The sequence below is a fragment of the Salarias fasciatus genome, chromosome 2 (genome assembly GCF_902148845.1).
Source record: "Salarias fasciatus chromosome 2, fSalaFa1.1, whole genome shotgun sequence".
In the NCBI taxonomy this organism is placed as follows: domain Eukaryota; kingdom Metazoa; phylum Chordata; class Actinopteri; order Blenniiformes; family Blenniidae; genus Salarias; species Salarias fasciatus.
Window position 1 is genome coordinate 9640120 of NC_043746.1, and position 22218 is coordinate 9662337.

Consider the following 22218-nt stretch of genomic DNA (forward strand, 5'->3'; position numbering starts at 1 on the left):
ATAAATGAACACAAATAAACACTCTTTAACAGGATTTCCATTCAGTGTCGCTCAGATCTGCAGGTTTTATTGCTGGGATTATTTTGGGTGCCTGGCCGGTTGCTTGGCACTATATTAGAGCGGCGGGGTGATATTACTATTTCTGTGTTATCTACGAGCAGTGTTGAGTTGTGTTATCTATGAGCAGTAACCATGTTGCAGTGTTTGCTATATGTGAGCCGCTCTGTTGCTTTAAGAACAAGATGTTAAAATATAATTGCCGGGTTGCTGTGTTTTTATGCCCTCCAGAAAGAATGCAGACTTCCATACGCTTCACTTCAGTTGCGCTTGTCTGCCCTTTCTCAGGCGTACTTCTTATAAAACAAAAAAATCAATTGACTTTTATATAGCAGGCCTTTCTCCAGAATGTAGGGGTAGTTGACGTTACCTCTCTCAGTCCTCCTCTGCACCCCCTCCTCCCGCCTCCCTCCTCTTTCCCTCTCTGTGACTCATGTGGGTGTTGGGCTGAAATAGTTTGGTGTAGTTTTACATTCCTTATATAGCCTCTGAGGAGTGAGCAGAGGCGAGGGCTTGCCTGTGTCACGGACAGCATCGGGGGGTTGGTAGGGTTTGCCAACAGAGAGGGAATCTGCTTGCCCTAGCTTACTGACTCCCCAGCTTTTTCTCCCGGGATTGGGCTACCGGCCGGCTCCTGAGGACAAGGTAGGTCTCGGATGAGGCGCCCTGTGTGTCACGAGCGGCGATGACACCTGACGGGGTGAGGTGGAGGTGGAGGAGGATGGGGAGGAGGAGGAGGAGGAGGTGGTGGAGAAGCCCAGACTGGAGCTCAGAGGTCATCGGCAGGGTCTTCACTTGCTTACTGAGAGGCAGTGACATAGTTTTTAAATCTCAGTTTTACTTCTCACCTTGGTATTTAGTGCTTTGACATTTAATGCCATCGCTTTGTTCTGGTCAAACTGGTTCGCATAGTTTTCCTTGTTTATCATTTGGCATAAACGGTGTAAAAGATCGATAAATGTCAGGGCAGGTTTGGAGGGTTTTCGTTCTTTATTACTTTGTCTTTTTACTAGGCGAATGCAATAAGTTGCCTTCAGTGTTTCCGCTGAAGCGCATAACTTTTAAATGACGTTGTTGTTGTTATTGTTCAGTTGATTGGTGATGCAGCGGTTTATGCGCTATTCATTTGCTCAGTCTCTGTAAGAAATGTTTTCCATTGTTATGCAAGATGCATACGTCTGTTCGTGGGTTAATCAATGCAGGAATGTCATGTCCCAGCAGCACCTCTGACATTTTATTGCTCTGCGTGATAATCAATTGGATGAATTCAAACAGTCATATATTCAATTGTAACAGAAGACATGCTTGGTGAATTACTCAAGCTTTACTCATGAGATTTAAAGTTGTTAAATGTGAGAGGAAACGACTCGAGAGTCACTCCTCTTTGGTATGTGTGTGCGTGTTTACATTGGAAACAAAAGCAGACAACCAGCAGCCGGGATTTTTCTGATGATCCAGAGAAGGACGAAGAGGCAGAGAAAGCTTTCCCATGTCCTCTGACTAATTGAGACATTTCATTCTTTCTCTCCTTCCAGGCTATGAACATGTACTCCGTCACCCTCAGCGGCCCAGCGCCTTGGGGCTTCAGGCTGCAGGGCGGCAAGGACTTCAGCATGCCCCTCACTGTGTCAAGGGTAAGAAACTGCTATTGGGCTCAGCTTTTGTACTTCTTGGGATCAGTGTATCATCGAGGCCTCTGCAGATTTCCTCGTTATTTTCACAGGACGTCATCCTGTCCAGCCATTTATCTTCAGATTGACCCATTAACCAACATCTGTTGGTGTTGCGAACCAGATCGCTCCCGCCGAAAGGACTCAACTTGAGCAAAAGCACACTGTCTCAGATTGCTTTATTTGGCATTGTAGCCTGACACAGGATCTAATCTCTACACTATGTTGCTTATTTTCACACCAGTCAAGTTTTTATGGCCTAAATGTCAAACCTTACACGGTCAGATTTACCACGCAGCGTCTCTCGCGTAAAAAGCGTCCAGTGAGTCCAACGCGGGGAGCCCGCTGTCATTTACTTGACAGTGCCGTGCGCTCTCCATGTTAGGTCACTGAAACAATTCTCAAATACTCTATAAACTGCTGTTGCTGTTGACGAGAGCAGCAACCATTTTCCAGGCCTTATAAGTGCAGTGTGCTGCGTGCTTGACAAACATACAGACTCGCACTTGCAGGCACACAAAGCAGTCATTCCAACTCCGCTGCCAGGTATTTCACTCACCAATGTTTTTTTTTTTATGCACTCTATCTCCTCTGCCGTTGTTGCCCGCTCAGAAGATAGGATTATCTATAAGTATTAAATGGACCTGCGTTTATGATTATAATATCGGCTTTGTTCCGCTTCTCCTATTATTATAGATAATTGGGACTTAATGGGTTAGTCTTGGACCATTCATGTGTGATTGATATAATGATGCGCCTAACCTCTTAGCTCTTTGTGTTAGTAGCTGTTACATAGTCACGATCGACAATTAAGATAAAACCCCACAGTGAGACGCGCTGCTGTGTGTCCTTTTGATCTATATGGTGCACAGCGTTGTACGTGGCCTGGTGTGTGCGGAGCTGATGTAATCCTGTGGCGAGGGCAGCAGTTATCGCCAGCCTTGTCAGTACATGTCTTGTATTTGCTCAGCTTTCTGGCAGGCATCCCACTCAAAAACACAATGTTCCCCTTGGATGTTTGACAAGAAAGGCTTTCTGCTAACTCATAAAAGACCAAACAGACCGAAGAAAAACCCCTTTTTGACGAATGGCAGCGAAAGTAGGGTTTTTGGTGGGATATTGCCATTAGCGTTGAAAGATTTCAGTCTAGACAGTTAGGGCGTACCGTAGCAATTGGTGAGTCAGTAGTTCTAGTTGAATTGTCTCCGCTCATCAGCCCTTGCAGGATCGCAGTTTTTTCTGTAGTCAAGGTACATGCACTTTATTTTTCCGTGCTGAAAGAGCGGTTCGCATGCCCTGTAGTTCAAAGCCTCTCTGCAGCAGCGTCTCCATGAATTTTGTCAGATCCTGGTTTGCTCAAGCAGCTCGTTGTGAGATTGACAGTCGCTCCGCATGTGAAGAATGTAACATATTTCAAAGCTTGGAGCTTAACTACCAGCCAGTACCTAACATATGTTGCTTGTTTCAGCAGTCCACCAGGCTGGAGGGTGCAGGGTTTATAAAAACTTGACAGGTTTTTCTCTCTTTGCCTCGTAGGGGCTGTTGGGTTTTGTCGTGATTGCCGTAAAAGAAGGGACAGTGAACCTCACAGTTATGGAGGATGAAAATGGCCCAATAAGGAGTTGTAAAACCACCAAGATATACAGTATCCCTTAGTAACAGGAAGAAAACTCCGGTCTGTACTTACTGGCCTCACGTCTGATGAATGTAGTGGGTGGTCTGTCTCCAGTGACTTGTCGGTGAAGAGATAAGTATCTCAGCTCAGTCAGTTTAAAGCAATTACTAAATGAAGACCATGCGAAGTGACAGGACAAAAGGCTTTTAGACCGTCTGCATGGCAAAGAGATAGCAAGTGATAACTCCTCAAGGATCAATGTGTCTAAGTGCGTTTTCTGAAGAGGAGACAGCAATGAGCATTGTTCAAGGCTGGATTTATAGGAGCTGGCGGAGATTTAAATCATTCGAGTGCGTTTGTGTTGCGACAAATTGTGACAGTGAGAAAAACTTTGGGTTGTCCATTTCTGGGACTGGCAGTATCCGAAGGTCTTTGGGCTGCTGTTCTGATACACCTCTCAATGATTTGGATGACTGTGTGTCTGACTTCTTGCCTCCTGGGTGAGTGAGTTCGGGTGTGTGTTTCCATGCTCTACAATGCTCCTGCTTCCTTCCTCTGTGAGCAAGGCCTGGAAAGCTATGCTTTCTCAGCATTCCTGGGATTTTTTCTCATATCCACCCTGTCTGCAGCCAACAGACGATCCATTTGTCTCCTTTCTGTGTCTAATGCCTCTTCCAACACTCACTCTTCTCATCTGTGTGATGGATACTTTTTGTCTGAAAAGAAAACTTTTCTAAGGAGATCACATGGATCATGGCCATTATTCTAAGTCACTGTGAAAGCAGGAAGATAAAAAGACTATTTCATCCTAATAATATGTGTACATGCATCATCTCAGAAAAGTTTCGCGTTGACACAACAATGTTTATTTGCATGGGAATGGCACAAGTGCCGAAAACTATGTAGTGAGCATGCCAGGACACGAGCTGGTGATATTAGGTTTTGTTTTTATTTGGAATGAAAGCACACACAGATGCACATAGAGAACAATGCGCCATAAACATGAACAATGCCGAGTATGCAGACGATTCATATGCACAGATGACTCTCGTCTACACAACCACTTGATGTGTGTTTCTGCATTTTTTGGAGTCTGTAACAGAGAGAGTTTTTTGAAATTAATTAATCTTCAGGCTAAAATATTCTCAGTTTGACTCACCAGTCTCCAAACTCCCAGAAAACCCCAACTGCAGAATTTGAAAATGTCTTTTGATATATCCTCCATAAACTGTAAATGCCAGCCTAACTTTATTTATTGTAATGCAGGATTTCCTTTTTTCAATTTGTAGCTCTTCCAGATGACATTATTTTCAAAATAAAGCTCTTCCAAAACCAAAGAAGACTTTGTAACAATGCGTTCATAAAGTGAGTCAGGTTTAACCTCCACGAGTAAAATTCCTGTATTAACGTGTCATTTTAATGGCGTCTGGCCACAAAAGCAGAAGTTGACGGGAGGATTGTGAAATGTAATCGCACCGTCACGGCAGCAGAGAACCAGCTATGTTTCCGAATGCCTTAAAACTCCCACGGCTTTGAGAAGATGGCGAGGCAGTTATTTAAACATCCTCCTCGAACTACATCTGTATCAATATCCCATTTTGAAATTTAGTAAGCAAGGTGTTGCGGCAATCCATTTTCACTGCCGTTTGAAGTGATTCCGCTGCGCTCTGGGGCAGCCCTGCAACTGCTGTGAGCCAGTTGTCCATATATCTGCCCCGGATCTCGTGCCGCCCGCCATTCCATAAACATTATGGTACTATAACGGAGCCTCCTGAGCACCATCTGGTTCCTATCGACAAACACATGCCACGGCACTGAAATCAAATGTTCAGGAGGAAATTACAAGTGATGTCATGTCAGTGCGCGAGGGGAGGGGATTTGTGAGCGTCGCCGCGCCGCCACAGCTGGATGTGTCATCCAGTCTGATATTCCTGTGTCTCCGTGTCTCTGTTTGGCTCGGAAGCCATCTGTTGCTTTATCACCGGTATCCTCTTAAACACTCCCCTTTCTCTACTTCACACACACACACACACACACACACACACACACACACGCACACTCAAATTCGAAGAAAGGAGGCCATGTTGGGGGTTTTGATTAATAATTCAAGGGGTGCTGGTAGATTGGCCACAGGGGGCATTTCTTATGGCAGGATGTAAATGTCTGGTGTTGTGAGCTGTGTGTTAAGGTGAGGTGGTGCGAGGTGTGCCCCTGTAGTCATTATAGGGGGGTTGGCGGGGGGGGGGGGGGGGGGGGTTTGGGGGGACCACATAGTTGCAGATTTGGTTTTCCATTTCTCAGAGTGATATTTATGGCTTTGCATCAGCTGTGCTGTGTGAGTGATGTAAGGACAGACTGTCTCTCGGCCTCCAAATAGCCGTGGAAAGAATAAAAGTGAGCTGGTGCCGAGTTACAAAGGCTGAATATTGCCAGCCGCAGATAAAACTTCTCTGCATTATTACTTCAGCCACAAAAAAAAAAAAAAAAAAAAAAAAGAAAAAACAACAAGCGTAATCAGCCCTCGGAGTCGGCGTGACACCCGGCTCACCTGAAAGTTCACCCAAGGGACAGACTTCAAAGGTGAATGCAAGACGCTGCAGTTTGAAAGGTTGGCTTAATGCTTTGAAATAAGATAGCGTGCCAAAACGGCTCCGCTCTGCCAGAAAGCATCCAAACATCCCGGCTATGATGCGCGCATATTCACTGCAAATTAGCGAGGCCGCTTCTCGTTGGCCGCGCCGGGCCCGGCGCGTCACGCGGCCCAGTTTGCTGTGTGGCTGCAGCCATCTGTCACATCCCGGGTTGTAGATAGAGATCAGTGCATTTGCAAGAACAAGAACATGTTTTCCACTGTCCTTTCGCTGTATTGACAAACTGCTGGCCGAGAGGAGGACGTGGCGGGTGTAGGGTTTCTGTCCGCCCCCTACCAAGCAAAGGTCTGAGCGCAGCAACTTTATCTGCTGCCTTCTCAAGTGAGCCAGCAGCTGCACTCTGAACCTGAGCCAGGAGCGCAGGTGTCCGTGTCCATCAGCAGCTCGCACATACATGTAGCGTGAAACCCACAGGATTTTATAAACCACTCGGTCTGAAATTGTTTCCTAAATTATTTGGGACAGAATCAACCGAAGACTTGATAAGCATGCGGGACTTGAGGATTAAAAACTGCTGCTCGAGCATTTTGCAACCAATTAGTTGAAATGTCAACAAGTCGGTTGCATAACTGGGTATGAAAAGAGAATTTTAGAGAGGCACGGTCCCTCAGAGGTGCGGGCAGTCAAACCTTTGCCAATCGGGGGGAAAATTGCAGAACGATTTCAACACAGGATTTCATTGCTGCATACGCTACCGTCCAGTTCTCTTTCGTTAGAAGGCTTTGTGTGTTTCGGCACGACCATCCTCGACTACATACCTCACAGTGGAAGGGCTGAGTGCTGAAATGCCCTCCGGCAATTGTTCTGCTACACGAATGCTAGACGGCGATAGACCTGGCCGTGTCTCGAGAAATGAGTTTCTGTTGTACATGCAGTGCAACCTTCAGCTTCTCGCATGTCGTCATCCTATCGTGAGGATCATGTGATTCACCAGTCACTACATGCTGTTTTTATTGATAAGTCAGCCTCATCCTGTCTTTTTTGGAATTGGGTATAATTAGTCTTTTATGCATGAAAATATATAAACCAGTTCATGTGAAATGTACTGCAGCGTCCAGATCAGGTGTTGTATCAATGTAATCCTCCAGAATGAAGGCGGTTCTTGTTATGAAGCTATAAATGTCGGCCTTTAAAACGGTAATAATGATGGAGAAGTCTGTGCAGCACTTCTCTTCTAAATAACTAATTGCAGTCCTTATATGGAGCTTCTTTATTAATTCTTTCCCAAATCTCTGGAGGCTCCTGTCCATATTATGCTGTGAGGGTATCTAATAGTGAGCTGGTTAACATTTTATAAGCTCTTCAGTCCAACGGAGATTAAAGAGTGTTCGTTTTGTTAGCGTTAAACATGTACAGCTCCCATGAGGCTTTGACAGCGTTTCTGTGGCTAAATCTAATAGGATGCTGTTGTTCGGCGCTAATTAAATAATTGTTTTTTTTGGCAAAACAACAAAATGCTGTAGTTTTACTATCTAGTAAAATTAAAGGAAAGGAAACAGCACTCCAGCTTTGTAGCAGACCTCAGTGGCATTAAGCCAAACTGTAGTCTTTTTGTTTTTTTCTCAGAGAATACCTTGCATATGTCCACGCCATTGTTATTTTTCTCCAACCTAAGCTGCCAAGTCTTTGAAGTTCTCTCTAAAACTGAGAAATTATTTCTCTCCTCACCCCTCTAATTACTTCCAGCGAGTGCAAATCAAAGGCAATTAAAGTGATGTTTGAACTTGGCTGTAAAATGAGAATAACGTGGATTTACTCTGAGGAATGCATGTCTTCCTATTATTAGCTTTGCCATGTTTTGGAGTAGGGGGGCCAGCTTTAGCTGTGTTGTCTTTGTCGGGGTGCAGAGCAGCTTTTTCCAGCCCCGAGCTGTCGTCAGTTTACTGAGCGCATTACTTCCCCGCTCACACAAGTGTTTACGTTTAATGTGCAGAATCAAAGCGCCGAGTGCGATAGCTTAGCCGAACATGGCAGCGAAACTATTGATTGAAGCTCCGAGTCCTCTGAGCTTCTGATGAGCTAACATTTGCAGGGATCCGTGACATCAGAGTAATCCTAATAGACTTTGTTTTTTGCCAGAAATCCTGGCGCTGGCGTATCTGATTCTGAGCGCTCTGCTCTGTTCTCTGGTGATCTGAGGGTTTGACGCTCGTCTTGAGTTTCATTAAGCCACACGGACAAGCTGGCTAAACCCTTACAAAACCCGACTTGGCATCTTTGCCCAGTGTATTAGCAGAGTTAAAAGGACGTGGTGGAGCAGAGCGGTGCATGAGAGCATGGGGATAACTACGTCAGGTTGGTCCTGCTGAAACCAGACTCCGGCTCTGACTCCTCTACGGCTGCTCTCTGTGTGACGGCCCCAGAGGTTGACGTCATCCTTTTGACTTACCTGTCTCAGCGAGCAAAACGGTAAACAGTTGATTCCGGTAAGCGATACGACTGCTTGGAACATGTGGTCCTTGTCTGCGGATGCCTCATAGTTGTGACTCACATCTGCAATAAATCATCGGTGCTGACTGATGACATCATGATGACCTCTGATGTCTGTACTTAGTGGTGTTGAGTGAGGCAGACCCAGAAAGACAGACTCCACAAGCTGATTATTAACTGTTAACAGACGCTCCAGAACATGACTCCGTGTGTGTGTGTGTGTGTGTGTGTTCCTAGACTTTTCGCATGCTGCTTTCAGCTGTTCACATCATGCATGAGCTATTAACCTCCAGTGTGTTGAAATTAGGAAATGAAGAGTTACCGGTTTGATGGTAAGCCACGCTGAACTCTCCCTGATTAGTGCTACCGTTTGAAACTCGGATCAATTGAATTAGTGTTTGATTACAGTGCCTGGAAAAACCTCTTGGAAGCTACAATCCGGTTCAAACTAAAGTTAGAAACAGTCTCCCAGACGCAGACGCAGCGGCACAGTGGAAGGCCTCAGCGAGGGTTTAGCTGGAGTTCAGTAGGTTTCTGTTTTTTTCCAGACTTGTGAGAGAATTTTGAATCCAAAGAATCAAATATTTGCTGAACGAGCTGCTTTAATTGAAACATTCTGTATTTAATAGTCAGAGTTACAGCATTTACAATTACCTTTAACATTATTTTTTTCTTACGCATTTTTGTAGGCCTGTGATAAAAAGATTTCACATGATTGATTCAAAACATTTAAAGAACATTTTATTATTGCAGTTATGATCTTAAAAGCTGTGTTTGATTTGATTGTAATAATCTGGGTATTGATGCCATTACATTTTCACACAATTTTCACACGATCAATTAGCAATGATGCTTTTTGTCAGGAGATCTATCTATGTTGATCTACAGAAACACTGAATTGATGATTAATGGATTTGTTTCTGCTGTAGGTTTCCTTCTGATTCAGCCATTATTTGCTGGTTTGGCAGATGAACGATAAAAAGGGAAGTTCTTGTTTGACTTCTTCCCTGGAAGAAATGGCCAACAGTGGATGATAACACTGCCTCCTGGCTGCTGAGCGGGCAAAGCACCAGACTTTGGAGGAGAGAATTTCTTTCAATAATGCATGGTGCTGCTGGGTTTTATTCAGAGAGACTGAAATGAGACAGATCTCCCCGTTTTAATCACACAAAGCAATGTTTGTGGTGGAATTGATACGTTCAGTAAATCACTTTGTTTATATCATCCATCATTATATTTGGAAATGTGATGTATTGTCAGCTTTTACCAGTAAGTAGTTTAAATGAATGCCGTATATAAAGTTTATTGGATATTATGGCCACAAAGTGACACATAACACTTGAGTCATTGTGATTTTAAGCCTTTCTCTTTGAGAAAGACATCATGTGACAAAGTGAATAAAGTTAGAAAGATTTACACGATGTATTAAAATTCTGCCGTCGTTTTATTTCATCCTGGGATCAGCGCTTCACTTTCGTTCTGTCATTTTGTTTGCATTCATGTTTAATTGGTTCATTAAATTATCATCAGCAGCTTGAATTCTGTTGTTACCAAAGCTGCACTTTTGCCCCTGACAGCAAGTTTTGTTTTCCTCCTCCGCTATCACTGTCGTCTCCCATTAAACGCTTCCTCGCCGGGGGCCCTAACCTCTGTCTGAACGCTTTTTGCTTTTCCCCATCCTCCAGCTGACGCCGGGCGGCAAGGCGGCCCAGGCTGGCGTCGGCGTGGGAGACTGGGTGGTGTCCATCGACGATTCCAACGCAGAGGACATGACCCACGTGGAGGCACAGAACAAGATCAGAGCAGCGACAGACTCTCTCACCCTCAGCCTGAGCAAGTAAGCCTCGCAAAATGCAGAGAAACGCTACACAATCACTCACCCACTGTTTTTTTTTTTTTTTCTTAAATCGTTATTTTATCTCATTCTAACAGCAACATAAATCATCACCAAACATGCACTCCGCTTTATTCATACTTGGAGAAGATGAGATATCGCGATGTCCTTGAAATTATGACAGCGGCGAAATGCATTGAAATGATCGTCCGCTCCATTATTTAACTTCCCTCAGGTTTAAATTAGTTTTAGGTTTGGACCTGACTGCAGCTCAGTGCGTCACCAAGGTCATAACCCCGCTACTGTACACTGCAGGACAAGGTGATTATTTCTGCCAGACGCCTTTTGTTTGCCATCCTGTTTGTCTCTGTCTCATATTCCATGAAATATCAAAGAATATGAGCAAAAAAACAAACTGTTCAACCATATGGTCATTTCAAACACATGTTATTTTTTCTTCCTCATCAATCCTTCACTAAGTGGTTTAGAGTTAAGATAATTTCCTGAGCTGTCTTATGTTTTCGGTCTGACCTCTGTCTTTGTTTAAAGATGTGCCCACGTCCGCCCACACAGTTATGGCAGCAAACGGCAGCTTTCGTATTTTCAGGACTGAAGCTGAAAAAGCATATTTAAGTGGTCTCTTTTCAGGCTTTTCTCTGCATCCCATGTTGCATTTCTAAAAGTGTTTGCCAAACTCTTGCTGGCATGGACGAGTTGAAACAAATTGCTTTTTAGTGCATTTGGAAGCACAGCTGTTCGGCCGGATGCAGGATTCAGCTCGGAGAGATACCTCCAAACACGCTGGCATTTTGCTTGTAAATGTATGATTAGGAACAAAGGCTGTGCTCGGCCTTGTGTTGGGCTGGAAACTTGTGCAGCCAGAGCCGTTCAGCTCGTGCTGGCTGGGATCGACTGCAGCTCCCTACGATGGATAACTGGACTGTGACTTGTAATGCAGTAAGAGGGAGCATGTAAACTCTCCGTAAGGGAAAACGTGCAAACTTTACACCTGGAAATTGTTTGGATTCTACACTGGAAAAAGAACATGCAAACTCCGTCCTGTTCCTCTTCCTGTGTAATCACTCCATCACCTTGTTGTCGTTGCACTTGAAAGCCTCTCGTCATTATCAGTTATTTTGTGGTGTTGTTGACTGAAGGCCAGGGTCTCTGGCTTCTTTCATTCTTTCTTCAATCATATTCAGTCCTTTATCATCCTCAAGAAGCCAGAGCAGAGGTGAATAGTCTGCACTTAGCAGCAGATATGCATGCCAGCAGCTCTTAAGTGGATGCACTGGCTTTTGTTTGGTTCAAAATGAACCGTTTTCAGAGGAACCTTGGATATCTTACATTATGCCTCAACTTTGTACCAGAATTAGTTGAAAAATTTCCTCCCATTAAAACACTTAAAATGTGGCCAGGAAAGTTCATCTTTTCTCCTCAGTTTTTTTTTTTTTTTTTGTCTTGCATGCTTTTAATTAGCGCTGGATAACCTTCCTATAGGCAGCACTCACACCTGCTCGCATCAACTGCTGCCAGAAAGTCTCAGCCAAAATGTTTCATCAGGAGCTTAATTATAAGAAAAAAGATTTCTCCCCAAAAGAGGGATGAATCGTAATCACTCAGGAGTCTGATACCTTCAGAAAATGAGGAGGTATTGACTTGTAGAGCAGTAAAAATGAAGCTGCGGCTGTCATGGGACTCATTCAGATTTTGTGATCCTCATAAGTAACGTGAAAGTAGCATTGTTCACTTTAATGCCGCTTGCCAAAAGTCTCAGCTGTTTGATTCTCGTGAATCTTCTTTGTTCACGGAGTTTGTTGACAGTCACGGCAGCCACAGGTTATTTATGAAACTTTTCTGCAGAGCTGATCTGAATATCCTTCTGAACCTTGTCGCACATTTTGTTTCTTCACGCTTTTCATTAAATCCAGCTGCTTTTCTCATTCTTGTCGAGTCATTGGTGATCAGGGTGCACTTTTAATAATGTACACTAAAGCTGCAATGTCTAGTTGACTAATGCATTATTGAAAAATTGGCTCATCGTGTATTTTATACATCAACATATCAACAATTTAGTAGAGTAATAATAATAATCTTCCATTTCTCTTTTCATTTGTTGTAAATCTGTGGTTTTTGGTGTTTTTCTGAACTCCTTAAGAGGTAAAGTGCAGGACGACGCTGACGTTCTCCATCGGCCTCCATTCCGAACCCTTTCTGGACATAAATGCTGTTAGAACAACAACAGGTCCTGCTTTGCTTCCTGAAGACGTGTGTGGATGACGTACAGGAAAATTCTTGCACGCTGAAGTTCACCGTGGAGGTCGTCCCCTCATGCAGTCAGAGTTACCATCGTACCCGAGCTTATAAAATCCACATAACGGATATAACAGTAATCACGATCTCGAAAATTCTCCAAAACATCACAGTGAGACCAAACAGGTGGAAACTCTCACCAGCGGACAAACGTAGGCCCACAGATATTAGGAACTAATATTGATTATTTGACTCCTACCTATCATGTACTTTGTGATCCTGCATAATTAAAAAGTTTTCAGCCAACAGAATCCAGCAGGAAAGTTAGAGTCTGGATAAAATCCTAAAATGTGTGTATCTGCTTGCAAACAGTGCGTACTTGCATACAGTGTGTTCCTCATGAGGCCAACTAGTAACATTTCTGTTTGTACTTTCTGTGCAGAATGAGGTCGTGAACTAAACTGCAGCCTACCGAATGCCTTTAAGGGACAGCGAGGGTGAGAGAGAGAGAGAGAGAGCGAGAGAGCGGGGCATTCGGCGTGAGAACGGGAAGAAATGAGAACAATTAAAAGAGAAGCTCTGTGAGAATCGATAACGCTGCGTGGAGAGGGGATTAGACCGCGATCTCTCTGTCTGTGTCACTTTTCTGTTTCTGTTTATGTTTCATTTCGCCTGCATTTATCAGGTGAAGGAGGATTAAGTGACCCAGCAAACTGAATTTATAGACATATTGTTTCTGTGCGTTTGTAAAGGAGAGAGATTTCTTTTCCCACCGTTGTCTCTCAGGGAGTGGTTGCGATACTTCGATGGACCTGTAATAAGCCCGTGTGTTTACTTAACACCCACCATACTTTCCCTGCGCTCTGCGGTTTCCCTCCTCTTATTTCTCGTCTCCTTGTGGAGTCCGACTATTGTAAACATTTCACATTCTTCCACTCTCCTCTTGTTTTCCTTCACCGATGACTTTCTTCCCGTGGATCCCAGGCCTCCCCTCTTCATCTCACCCCGTCCGATTGTTATTACACTGTAAGACAAGCAAATATTGTTTTCCTGAAACACTTCTCAGAGAGGAGCCATTCTGGCTTTTATTTATTCCTTTCCTGGCCGCCATCCACAGTTCTTTTATGTCAAGAGAGGAGGACAGCTGCACGCTGATGAGATACGGTCTATTGTTTGGTTTAGTGTCTCATTTTGTTCAGCACCAATGATCATCTTGTGTCGTTTCTTTATGGGAAAGGTTTTCCGCTTTATCCGCAGCTTTTTATAGAGCGTTGAATCAAAGAAAATATGACCACTGGGGATCCGGCTTGCAGCTATAGGGACACATTGGGGTCATATTTCAGTTTCACTATCGGTGAACTAGAGTACACGCTGGTGCTTGAAATATGTCAGTTGTTTGTGCACGTTTGATTGCAGTATCACGGGAGACGCCCGAGTCGAAGCAGGAGGACTTTTAGTCTTTATCTAACATCGGCTGGAGAGCCAAAGCATGCATCAGCTGAAATAAGTGATCCATGAAACGAGGCAGGAAATGATTTCATCCACTGTGCATATTCGGTTTCCGAACAGGGAGAGCTAATTTCTCCACTTAATCATCTCCGCATTTGCTCATTTGAGTCCACGGGGCTAAAAGTAAATACGGCAGAGGAGCAACCATTCCGTACGTCCTCCGATCTCCGGCGTGACTCGGCGTGACTCGGATCCCAGAGGAAATGTGGCGAGCGCAGACACGCCGCAATGCCTTCCCCCCTCCTCCTTCGCTCCTGCCGGTTGTCATCCCGTCTTTAAATCGCTCTATCAGTGGCGGAACAGGCAATGACACGGAGGGGCTATCCATCTCTCTCCGCCACAGGAAGTGCGGTCCATTGTCTGGCGTGCGATAGAAACAGTTGAGGCCGACCGCAGCCACGCTCCATCCTCGCTTTATCCCGCCGCGGCGCAGCGTTGTGTGGCATGCGCTCACAGGTCGGGGGAGGCTCGTAATTCACGTCCAGTTATTTCAGAAGCCCCACAGCAATGGCAGGTCGGGTCGCTGCGCGGCGAAGGTGCAAAGATATTTTAATAAACGTCTGCTGCGATTCAGCCGAAGCGCCGCAGTAATGCGAGGCCCAGGATCAGAGTTAAGAAGTGTACAGCTCTCTGGCGTTTGTATTTTTATCTCGGTGGGCGAATCTGTCGTTGAGAGAAGTGTGGCTCTCGTGTTTGTGATTCACTAATGTGACCTCAGGTTTATTTTTATTAAATTGCTGGTCTCGCCTCTTGTTACTTCTACAAACCGTGAGGAAATAGTTTTCAGTCTAAGCTAATCTTTTCAGTTTTAAGCCTCAAATCCAGTTGACTTCATACTCCTCATGCATTCCTAATAGTTTAAATACACTGACTTCAGTAAACTCCCTGTTCATGTTTTACAATAGTCAGACCTACAAAACCAGTCAATTCCTCTCTCAAAATAAACAAGTTAATAAATTAGAAAAACTTGGACAACATATGCATTATAGGAATGGCTTCTGCCTACCTGTTGAGAATAAAGTGTAATAAAGTAGAAATCTTTAAAATATTTACCAAGTTTATGAGCATAAAATGTTGTTTTTTTCCTACCCATAGTATCTGCGCAATCCGACTGTTCACTTTAGATTCAGTCTGTGAAGTTTTCAGTTAGATTAGCGGAGTCAGATAATGATTCATATCAGTTTCATCAGTTTTCACCACAGTTGGGTCGAACCGGTGCAAATAAAACAGGAATACCTCGAAAAACTTTGAAGCAATATATTTTAGAATCAAGTGTCCAGCTTTCGCTGCTGCCTCACTGATTTCATCTGCTGCGTTTCATCTTGACACTGGTGGCTTTGATACACTTTGCTGCACTCGTCATTGTGATCAGGCCATGTTTTCCCTCTGAATATTCTTCTCACAGACTGTGTTCCACAGGCGGCTCTCAACGCTGCTTTATTTGATTCCGTTGCACCTTCGTTTAATTGGTGGTTTCATTGAAACAAACCTAATTACTGTCTTCTCTTTCCTTTTAGAGCCTTCAAAACTGGAGAGCAGAAGGTAGGCCTGCGCTCATCTGAAAGCCTCTGTGTGAATATTTTGGCATGCTCTGCCGTTGCACTCCAGCGACACCGAATTTAAAAGTTCCTTTAATCATTACTCACGATTGGAGTCGATGTAGTGCCGTGTCACTTTGTGTTAAATTCCTCTGAGTCACCTGTGATGTGAGGCTCTTACACAGTCTGTGCACGGCGCGTTAGCCAAGCATCACTGACTCGCTGAGCGCGGCGCTTGCTGGATGGACTGTCGAGTGTCGCCTTTGGAAGTTCCTGTAGTTTAATTTTGTGATGCCTTGCACAATCCCCGACACCAAACAAACACTGAGAGAGCCGCTTGGCACGCCGAGCGCGGCCCGGATGGCACCGCGGTGTCACAAACGGCTCCGTGCTGCACAGTTTTTAGCTAAGCAGCTGGCATATAGCGCTAACACAAAGCCCTCGCCCCGTTTTAGCTTTGTCAGAAATCTCATTACCGAGACATGTCGGTTATATTGACAGTATTCTCACTCGGAGTATTTTCATTTCAGCGGCACCGGCAGATTACGCTGGCCAGTCGTTGGCCGACCGCCAACACAAATAAAGCGACTTCTTAAGCACTTCTTGTGTGTGTAGAGAAAAGCCTGCAGGCTCCGACAGAACTGCTACCGCCGTACGGAGTAATCGTTTGCCATGAGAAAATATTGGCCCGCAAACCGGACAGCTTGGGATTGTGCAACCGCCTCAGGAACGTCTGTTTTTTTTGTTTTTTGGGTGTGTCAGAAATGTCTTATCTGCATGTCGTGCACTGCTCTGCATTGTCTCCCTCTTCCACACCCTCGCAGGACTCGCTCACCGCAGCTTCCCTTCAGCCAAAGTACACCTTTGCCCCGAGCACGACCATTAACAAGGTGGCGAGGCCGTTCGCAGCAGGCGGCGCTAGCGTCAACTCAGGACCTCTTATTAAACCTGTGGCCTACTCGCCTAAACTTAACGCTCCTCGCTCACAGGGCCACGCCGACACACAGCAGCCACACAATGGGTAGGTGGATGAATAAACACTCTCACCTTCTGGGTTTAATGGTATTTTTGATATCTCATTATTCTGGTTTTATACTTAAAAGGAAAGGGGGAAAAAAAAAATAAAAGCCCATTCAGGATTTAGAAGAATCCAGCTCAATCACTGCCGCAGCGTGGTGCCAAAGCCGTGTCTCAGACTTTCAGAAACATTACAGAGGCAGATAAACGCGGCAGATGTATGCTGACTCACTGCTTTAACAGCCCTGCCAGGAATTTAGCACACGCGATGGTGAGCATATGATGCTCTTTGTTGAAACTTGCGCCGATTGCTAAACGCGGCGGAGGCAATTGAAGGCTGTCATTATGGATCGCGTCATAATAAACTGTGGAGCTGCTGTTCGCCGAACGGATAATATTTAGCAGGGACGTGCTTCGTCTGGTAAATCGATGCAGTGGAATTCAACAGATGACAGAAAAGGCTTCATCGAACTGAGACGTGTCAATAATCAGTCTCGGCTTTATGGTTTTGCAAATTGTCAGTAATATTTCCTCTCCTCCTTACAATCTGTGCGCTCGTATTAGTGACGCTGTCGGGTCTCTGATGTGATGTATGCCTGACTCAGTGTGTGTGTAAGTAGAAATGCAAAAAAGTGTATTTATTTTTGAATGTAGTCACATATTGTCACACATAGCAGAGGAGGAATTTCACGCACAGCGTTCAGTCTTCTCCAGATGCGATTTTTCATTTCAACAGATGAACTATCGACTTTCTGGGATTATTCTGTGTATCTTTGTATAAAAAAAAAAGAATTGCTCATGAAAATGCGTATTGTAGAATTCACTCGGCAGCACACTGGGACACACACTGGGATTGGGTTTTTGTGTGTGTTTTTTTTTTTTTACCTGGTAGAGAAATGTGTTGCCTGCCATGTTCAAAAGAATACTGAGCATTTTCCCTCAAGTAGAACTCCTGTTTCACTCCTCAGTTAATAGCAATTATGATTGCATATGAGTAAAAGTACTGTTGGTTAAAAAAAACAACAACCCACAAATAATATGTTCTGTCCTTCGTCAGTTTCCATTTTGCTCATCGACAATTAACTCCAGTGCTGTGAAATGACCAGGGAATGTCGTTTCATTTGTAATTTCATTTGAAGCTAAATCTAATTGACTGAACTCTGGAAATTGTTTGGCCCCACTGCCAGAGCAGAGGAGCTACTGGAAAAAGTTCTGGTCGTGTTGTTACTTTAACTCTGCAGTGTTTTTATCAATCTGTCAGGTTTCCAGCTAAGACCGTGAATCAGACCACTAAAATCACACATCCACAGTTTGGATCGTATCATCGTATCTTATCAGTTTATAGAGAACGCTACATCAATTATTCTATTGAAAAGTTGAGTGCGGCTCTTCTTGAAGTTTTTATTGTCCAGTTTTAAATTCAGGTTTTCCTTGCGTTTAGAGAATCAGTTAAAAGTTGTTTTTCCAGTCCAGAAAGTGGCAGACTGGCATGAAATGGCCTTGAAGGACGGGCCGGTCTGCCTCCTGTAATTTGGGTCATGGCTGCTTCGACTGCTGAGATGCGGCGTGTTGCTGTATTTAGCATCACTCATAAATTCTGCTGAGTTCTCACTCGGCTTTTACAGCTCTCCTGCTCTTTTTTTTTTTTTTTTTTCATGCTACACCACTTACTTTCTCTGGAGAGGCTTCGCATACTTGTGAAGTACCACCCCTTCCTTTTTATCTCCGGAGAAGGAGGCGCGCTGATCACAGCGGCGCAGTCTGGTGAAAACATTGCGGGATTGTCTTTATAAAGTAGCGAAGTGCAGACGGCTCCCGTCTGATTTCTAAAGCAGGTTTTTTGTTGTGCTGTTTGTGCAGTACGTACTCTGACAGGATGCATCACCGCTCTGGCGTTTGACATGACTTACAGGGTGTCGGAGCACAAGCGAAGTGCGGCGTCGGAGAAATTTGGGATAGTTTTGTTTCTCCTCGTGCAAAAAACTGCAGCCATTTACATAACGCTTTGTGTTCGGGGGCACGAGAGGAGCGGGGCGGCGAGGGTTTTTCGGCCGTCTCCCGAGTCATTTTGGGTCAGGGTGACAATAGAGGATCTGACAGACGAACAATGGCGTCCTTCACCCGCCGAGCCGGCTGACAGTAACAGCATGTCTGGTGTCACCTCTCGCATGCTCTCTGCATTTTGCGCCGTTTCCCGTCCTTTGTTGCGTGCGTCTGCAGACATGTATTGACGTGCTCTCTTCCTCGCTCTTCTCCCCAAAGCCAAACCCTGACCCCTTTCTCTCACTTTGTGTTTTCCTCTTTTTCTTTCATCTCCACAGATGGAAACTCTTGAAAAGTTAGTATTTTATTTACTTCTTTTGTAGTCTGATGTGAAATATTGATTACTTGTTTGCTTTTTTTTTTGAGAGCAAAGGTTTATATGCACATTATGAAAAGAGAGATTTCATTCTGTCTCTCAGAGCAGCGGTTTGGGAGTTCTCCTAGCTCATTTCCGACTCATCGCCGTATGGTTAATACTGAAAAGCGAACATGTCACCTACAGGCGCTGCTTTTCTTTCTCCCGTCTCCCCCAGGTGTACTCCTCTAGATTTCTTCATGCAACATGAAATGACAGAGTTTCTGTGTTCTTGCAGAGTGTGTGTCCACCGTAACTCTCCCCATCCAGAGGCGTCCACACTCCTCAGGCCACGTGCAGGAAAATATTCAGAAGGCTGAGCCGCTCACTGGAGGCTGAATTTAATGATATGTTACTTCACCTCTTGTGTTTTAATGGGACTAGTATCAGTCATTGACTATGTAAAAGACGGCTGCTGATTGCTGATTGTAGTTTGGACACCTCTGGACTCTTCACATGTCCCCGTGACCCCACCGCTGATTGCATATATTTACCGGTTGTGACGACTGCAGTGCCGTTTGTGTTCATATTTTCATTTTACCGTTCATAACTATGCCCAGAGAACCAATCTTCAAACACATTTTCTTTTTCCTTTTTGAACAATTTACTTCAAGATAAATCAAACCATTTTCCACTTTTGCCACGCTCCTATTCATTTCAAGACAGAACTACATATGTGGAAAAAGCCTTATAACGTTTTTTATTAATCAATCATCTGCCCATTTATTGACTTCCCCTCCATCTCCTCCTTCTAACATTATATCACCGGTCTTTACTTCGTCTTTGGTCTATTTTACAGGGGCGAACCAACTTACTATGATGATATCTACCAGGAGGCCAAGTAAGGGGACGGCTGCATGCTGGCTGTATTGTCAGCTTGGAGGCTTCCAGTGTGCAGGCTGTTTATGAAAACAGAGGAGCTGCTGTGTGTTGGTCGATCCGGCGATAAGATTTGCCCGGCCGAGATGGCAGTTCATTAGTGACCATTCATCTTTTGTCCTCTCCCTGCTCGTTGATGAATGCATGCTGCACTTGACCTACAGCTGTGATAAAAAGGGCGTTGGGTATGAAAGAGCCTTTTTTTTTCTCCGCTACTTTGAAAGTTGTTCAACAAAAATAACAGCTTTAACACGACGCGGAATATTCCCGCGCGCAAGGCCAGCTACTGGAGACGATCGGCTCTTCTCCCATTGAGGCTTACGACTGGCGTAGATGTGATCTCTCCTGTAGTAATATCCATTTATGAGAGGCTATATTGTGCCCCTGAGAAATCTGGTAATGGGCATCCATTAGCTCTTTGATAACGTGACAGCGATACTAAGCAGCGGGTCCTGCATGATGCGCCCGGGAAGTCCTCTCGCTTTCAAGGTCGCGAGCCGAGTAGGTGCGAGCGAGCGAGCGAGCGAGCGGGTCTCCAGATGTGGCTGTGTTAACGGCGCCTGCCGTGTGCGTGTGCAGGCACGGCCTCAGGGTGGAGAACATCCCCTGCTTTATCCCCAACGACCGCAGCAAGAAGAGGCTGATCCAGGACACCGAGGACTGGCAGCCCCGCACCGGCACCACCCAGTCCCGCTCCTTCCGCATCCTGGCCCAGCTCACAGGCACCGACTTCAGTAAGTCAGGTTCCGCAGAGGCAGACAGCCGGAGCGACGGCTCCAGGCCGGGACGGCTGAGATAAGACATGAGGCATGGCGCTTACTATTGAACAGCTGATCTGATCGCAGTGGCGGCCAGTCAGAAAGTGACAGAGAAAAGAACGATAACAGGTTTTTTTTTTCCTTCCATTTTTTTAGTTTTTAGAGCGATGTCACAAATGTCAGGTGGTTACTTTCATCTGTGACAGCTGTGGATTTTTTTTTTTTCCTGCCTGTAATCAGTATCGGAAGAAACGGCGCTGCTTTTTGTATTACCGATGTCACTTTTCATGCCTCTCGTTATCAGCTGACTAGGCGTGGAAAGCCAGCCGTGTGTGTGCGTTCGGTTTTTAATCGGTGAGCCTTTCTGATGTGTGTGTCTCCTGGATCTCTCAGTGCAGGACCCAGATGATGAAAACATGAAGCGGTCCAGGTAAAGGCCTCAGTCACGCCAATTTAACAGTCATGGGTGTTTGTGTTTGTGCATTAGTGTGTTGATTTCTACGGGGAAATCATCTCGACTTTTTAATCCTCCCTAACTTGCTGTGGTCATTTTGCTGCTTTCAGCAGTGTCATGAGGTGTGTGTTGTGTGATGATACATTAGAGCCGCATTATGGAAACAACGAGGATGCACTGTGAAATTAGGAGTCCTAAAAACATGTTTTTGTGACTGAAAATTTTGAATTGATGTGATTGATCCAGCCGTAATGAGCGAAGTGACTTTCTATAGTGGCCAACAGTTCATTTATACATACACACATATATATATAAATATATATATATATATATATATATATATATATATATATATATATATATATATATGTATATATATATATGCAAGTAGAGAGAGAACATGCAAACTCCACAATGAAAAAAGCAACCGATTTTTCTCTTCATCTAACCCTCTTCATTAACACATCTCACACTATTATTCTTTCTTCGTGAAGATATCTATCTATATTCATAGGAGGTTCCTCTAGTTTAGGTCTCTCAGATTTGCCTTGCATCACTATTATAATTTCTTCTGTTTGTGTTTTTTTGCCACTTTAATTCCTCTGCTACTTTTTCATTTCCTGTACTTTTCTTCACTCTGTCGACTCTTCCAACTCGTGTCGCTGACTCTTTTCCCTGCAATCTGTTTCCTTGGTGTCTGTCTCTGTTTCATGTCTGTGTTGCCTGCGGTCAGGGAAAAGTTCCTCACCGAGATTCAGAGTCCCCGCTACGCTCGTCTGAGGGACTGGCACCACGACAGGTCCGCTCGCGCTCTCAATATCAAATCCTGAGCGGCATCAGAGATGCACCCTGGGAGGCAGAGCCCAGCCAGAGCCCGCTAGAGATAGCCGCACCGCAGCAACGACGACGACGACGCCACAAAGACAACCAAGACTGTCCGACGGCAGTTCACAAATTCACCTCTCAGATACACATGGGCTGACGAAGAAGTCCGAGGAAAACGAGACGAGCTAACTTACAAAAAAAAAAAAAAAAAAAAAAAAAAAATGAAGAAGCGTAGGGTAGATGACAAAGCCCAAAGTGGAACCTTGCATACTGAGCCGAAGTGTTAAGATCTCCTTCTGAATTTCTGACTTGATTGCTGACAACACACTG

The 22218-nt window shown here is 44.7% G+C and overlaps 1 protein-coding gene across 1 annotated transcript in view; it reads left to right on the plus strand.

Moving 5' to 3' along the window:
* The window catches only part of pdlim7 (PDZ and LIM domain 7), a 33337-nt gene that overhangs the window by 877 nt on the left and 10242 nt on the right, over positions 1–22218 (plus strand). Inside the window, exons 2-8 of the mRNA XM_030114078.1 lie at positions 1593–1691; positions 10109–10260; positions 12806–12839; positions 13938–13945; positions 20443–20585; positions 21003–21039; positions 21797–21892. Of these exons, the coding sequence (XP_029969938.1) occupies positions 1593–1691; positions 10109–10260; positions 12806–12839; positions 13938–13945; positions 20443–20585; positions 21003–21039; positions 21797–21892 (569 nt within the window). The remainder of the gene's footprint in view (positions 1–1592; positions 1692–10108; positions 10261–12805; positions 12840–13937; positions 13946–20442; positions 20586–21002; positions 21040–21796; positions 21893–22218) is intronic.